General features: G+C 47.8%; 1 protein-coding gene across 1 annotated transcript in view; it reads left to right on the top strand.

Moving 5' to 3' along the window:
* The first annotated feature begins 1,952 nt into the window (after window positions 1–1,952).
* The window catches only part of HIF1A (hypoxia inducible factor 1, alpha subunit (basic helix-loop-helix transcription factor)), a 35,884-nt gene continuing 33,265 nt past the window's right edge, over window positions 1,953–4,571 (top strand). Inside the window, 2 exon segments of the mRNA XM_009891216.1 lie at window positions 1,953–2,072; window positions 4,424–4,566. Of these exon segments, the coding sequence (XP_009889518.1) occupies window positions 1,953–2,072; window positions 4,424–4,566 (263 nt within the window).

The raw sequence follows: 4,571 nt of genomic DNA, 5'->3' as shown, positions 1-4,571 counted from the left end.
GCCTGCTTACTGGTGTGACGACAGACCGTGCTGCGCTGGACACCACGGCCTCACGAGAAAGTCGTGCTCAGAGCGTGTGAGCAGAGGCAAGGCCAGGGGGAGGGCAGAGGGGGAGGAAGTGTGTGTGTGTGTGTGTGTGTCTCTGTCTTAGATAGTAAGACCAATGGCCACAAAAGCAGCGCTCGCTACTCAGGGCCCAGCTGAGGAGCACCAAACGGGCTATTTAAGCACCCCTGCACCCTCCAAATGCCAAGTGGGCAAACTTGTGCCCAAATCACTGTTTTGCCTGATTTGGAGTGAGGATTTAAACCCAGCTTCCCCATGTCCCCAGGGGCATCGTTGTAAACAGCAATTTAGGGGCTAAAATGAAACAGCTCCCAGAAGAGAGAAGAAGCGAGGCTTTGCCTGTGTGTGTACCAAACCCTGGTCTGCGGTGGACAGGACAGAAATTGAATAAGCATCTCTGACTTCCAAGAGAGTGCTTTACCCCCCCAAACTTTGGCTCCTCTTTCCAAGTCTCATTGCCATGCCTAGCTGCAGGGCAGAGTTACCAGCTGAGGATCCTGAGCATAAAGAAGTATCTTGAAGGCCAAAAGCTGGACCTGGCCTTGGCAAGGCCGTGGGTCCAAGCAGCGCTCCTTTTTATAAAGTTCCTACTGTGGTTATCTAAGTCGCTTCCTCCTCAGCTGGTTTCTGAGGTCCCGGATCTCCTGCTGCAATGCATGGGGAGCCGGACTCCACGCCCAGCACGCAGTGAGCTCCTCCGCTCAGCACTGTGGCAAAGGATTGCAGCACCGAAATCCGAAAGCCTTTCTCTAAGTGATTTGTGTAATGTCCCACAGGAAGCTTGGAACCAAACCTCGGCTCCCTGAGTCTCCGTTCAGGGCTTCAACCACAAACCCATCTTTTCTCTAAGGACAATTTTAAAATTCCATCCTGCTTTTTGTCCACATCAGGAAAACCACCGTACAATTGGCAATATCTGCTCAGGAGTGGCCTGGGGTTGGCAGGATGCAGCCGACTGGTGAAACTGTACGGCGTAGCCTGCTGAATGCCTGCTTGCCTTATGCTTTCATCTGGTAAATTCCTTTCATGGGTAGAAAATTATTCCCCCAAATCTAATTACACTGAATTGCACATAGTGCTTTTATTATACTGCAGAATTTGTTAGCCACATTGGTGTACATCTCTGTGCAGAAATCACAGTCAAGAGAGTATTTCCAAATGTCCAAATGTGTACTGAATCAAGCAGGCTTTCAGAGATGGTCATACTTTAAAAAATGTGGATTGTGCAAATGCAAAAAAGAGAAATAAATAAAATCCTCGCACAAGAGGGAGAGAAGAAGTGCTAAGGTTAGAAAAGACCAGAGAAAAGAACAGTTGCCAAAGAGAGATTGTGTCTCCCATCACGTACCCTATTTCAGACAAGATTTCACATTTGAGAAACAACAGCATTAGGCTTTCACTACTTAAGTGTTGGGTTGAATTCGATTCAAATGTCAATTTGTCTTTCTATTGTGAAATGGGTTGACTACCAGAGATCTCAGGTTCTTTCATTGTTAAGCCTAGTTAGTCATAGTAACGAGCATTAGATCATTGGCAGCCTGTGTAGCAGAGCCACAGGTCTCCACAGCGTTAAGAGACCTTGTGGCACTTCTCTTCCAAGTGAGCGCTCCCACAGGGGTGCTGTGGGTAAAGCAAGTTCTGTGGTCAAATATTGATGGACTAGTATGTGCCCTTCATTATAGCACCATGCTTATTTCTTGAATCAATGAACGTTAATTCCCTAAATGTAAGGGGCTGTACTATGAAGCAAAAGCCCAGGAAAGCCAGTGCTGCAGGTGGGTTGTTACAGGGACATCCCATGTGATGTGAGTTGCTAACTCAACTCTTTAACACCCTCCACCTGGTATGTCCATGCTCATAAATGGTAAGTGTTCTTTGGAGAGAAGATGCCTGAGAAAAGTAAGCCCCTGATCTTCTTCCCGCTGAAGTCAGCAGAAGGTTTGCTAGTTGTTATTGATGGGGAAGTGTTTGGGTCCCAAGACTTAATGCATGCAGAGCCCGTCATGGTGAGATTTGACCCATCAGCAGACAGATCTGAAGCCACAGGCAAGAGCATATCTCATATCTTCATGTTGATTTGTTCTGCTGCTGAATTCCTGCCACTGTCCTCACCGAGCCGTTTGCTGATTCATCAGCTTGTGCATTTGCCCTAATTAGTCATATGCAAACAGTATTTCAGGAAGTTCTCTTAGCGTAAGTTGGAGTATGAACTTAGCACAGCAATAAAGGTCAAGAAAAGTGACTAAGGCATTATATACTGTAATAAGATTCTGTTATCAGTCACCGGCAAAGTGGGGATGATAACGTACATACGGAACTTCAGTGGAGTGATGCAAAACTAGCTGATCTTTAAGGTCCCTTCCAACCCAAACCGTTCTACAAAAAGTTTAATAAGGGGGAGGATGTGTGTCAGGGAGAACGTTTGCTTAACATCTCTCTAGAGCTGCTATGGCATGAAAGGCTTAATTGCAGAACAAGTTTCCACTAACATCCTCCTGAAACACAGTTGGTTTTTGAAGCAGTATTCTTCATTATGAGCTTGGGGTAAGCATGCTTGGCATGAAAGAAATGTGTCTAGTAAGGAGACCACAACACTTACTCACAGCTCCTCAACCAGTTCACACTGGGAAGTCTGACATCTTTGAACAATTAACTAGAGCAGTGTTAGCAATTTGTATACTGAGATTTTTCTGCAGTGTCTTTTACTCAGGGGTTGCTAGCACCTCTTGAGCCTTTGTGTCTGAATGATTTAAAATTATCAGAACTTAGTATGAGAATACTCAACGAGGAACCCTTTTGATGTATTGCACAGTATGTGAATTTGGATAATGGTAATAAAGATGCACAAGTAGATCCTAAGACCAATGCTTATGGGCACGAAACCTCTCATTCAAAGGAGTGACAGCTGTAGGATTGAAAATAAGAGCCTACTGGATAGAATAAGCTGGGTTCTGTAGCATTACAGTGAGGCAATCCCCACTCTGGATTGCATCGACGCTACTTGGTCTTTGAAGGGAGTGTGAGCACTGAGATTGCAGTCAAAGCGCAACAGAGGCTTTCACTTCTGTGTCTGGCCGGCTCACCAGGAACCGCCTCACACTCGAAGTAGAGAAGCTGCAACAGCTGCTCCGAGTTGCACCAAGCCTCCTCTAAGGCATGGGAAGTACCTCTGGTAGTACTGCTTCACTTCCGAAACTCCCCTAATGCGTTCCCCATGGCAGGGACTTTGATGGGGAAGGTGGCACTGAGCTGGGTATGTCATTTCTGCACCTGCCAGGAGATCCCCCCATTTCACCAGGGAAATTCCTTAGAGACTGTTATGGTGACTCTGTGACTGGACTAAAACAGTGCACGGTTGCCATGCATGGATGAATTTATCGATATGTTTAAACTGCCTGTACCTCATTTTGGAAGATGAAGTTGCCCATGAGCTCTTATGTGGGGCTTCTTGGTGCTTATGCAAGAGACCTAAGCTTGAGTCTTGCTTTGGTTATTTCTCTTCTTGAGGCTCCAGAGAGCACAGAACCACAGAAATATCAGTAGTCCACAGCCACACTGCCATGGGCTATCATGTTGTCACATCTCATAAGCTAAGCAAAGCTGGGATCTTTCAGCGTTTGGATGAGAAACCTTAAAGGAATAAAAGGAGTCTATAGCACCTGCACCTCTTCTGTATATCAGACTCCTGCGGGCAGAACCAATTCATTTCAGAAACTCCTTGTGATTTCTAAATGTCATGGTCACTGCTTTTTCTTCAAAAGAAATTTAAAAAAAACACCAAAACCACAGAACACCCATGGTTGTATGCAAAAATCTGGAAGTTTGGAACCCACCGCAAAAGTGTTAGGAAGGTGCAGTACTGAACCCCCATTGCTTTGCCCTGCAGGTGTTTCTCACAACATCACATGTGCACACAGCAGCACAAGCATGTTACTTATGCCTGTCAAAGCTGCTTTTTTTAAAGGTATCGTCACCTCTGCGCTGGGAATCGAGTAGTCTCATAAAGTTCAGCTCCATAGGCTCACTTAAAGCCCTTGCTGGAGGAACCTACAAGATGTAAAGGAACCTCTGTGGAGTCCCTCCAGCTGGAGCTGTACCTTTCCTGCCTCCCCACAGCGCTCACACACCTATCACTAAGGGTACATAGTTAAGACTACTGTGGAGCCTCTAATTCTAAATGTGGGGGCTCTGCCCCAGTTTTCCTCTCCTTGCGCCCCCACGGCTGTGGCCTGGCTCCCGAGATCACAGGGGCCACTCGTGAGCATCTTGCATGGCTCTGCCTACTCCAGGCCTGCCGGTTAGGCCTGGGCCGCCATAGGCCCTGTCCCCTGCACAGCCTCTCCTGACGAACCTCCAGGGCCGGCCAAGGTTTGCAGGAGACCCCAGAGCCCTCCAGCGGGAAGCGGTGCCCCACGCCGCCCTCACAGAGGACGTTCGGGTCTGTCGGCAGCGGCCCGGCCCGGCCCGGCCCGGCCCAGCCCCACCGCCCCGGGCCGCCCAGTGAG

This window comes from Charadrius vociferus, unplaced genomic scaffold, assembly GCF_000708025.1.
Source record: "Charadrius vociferus isolate BGI_N301 unplaced genomic scaffold, ASM70802v2 scaffold308, whole genome shotgun sequence".
NCBI lineage: Eukaryota > Metazoa > Chordata > Aves > Charadriiformes > Charadriidae > Charadrius > Charadrius vociferus.
Note: the sequence above shows the minus strand (reverse complement) of the source record. Positions and strands in the feature narration are given on the sequence as shown.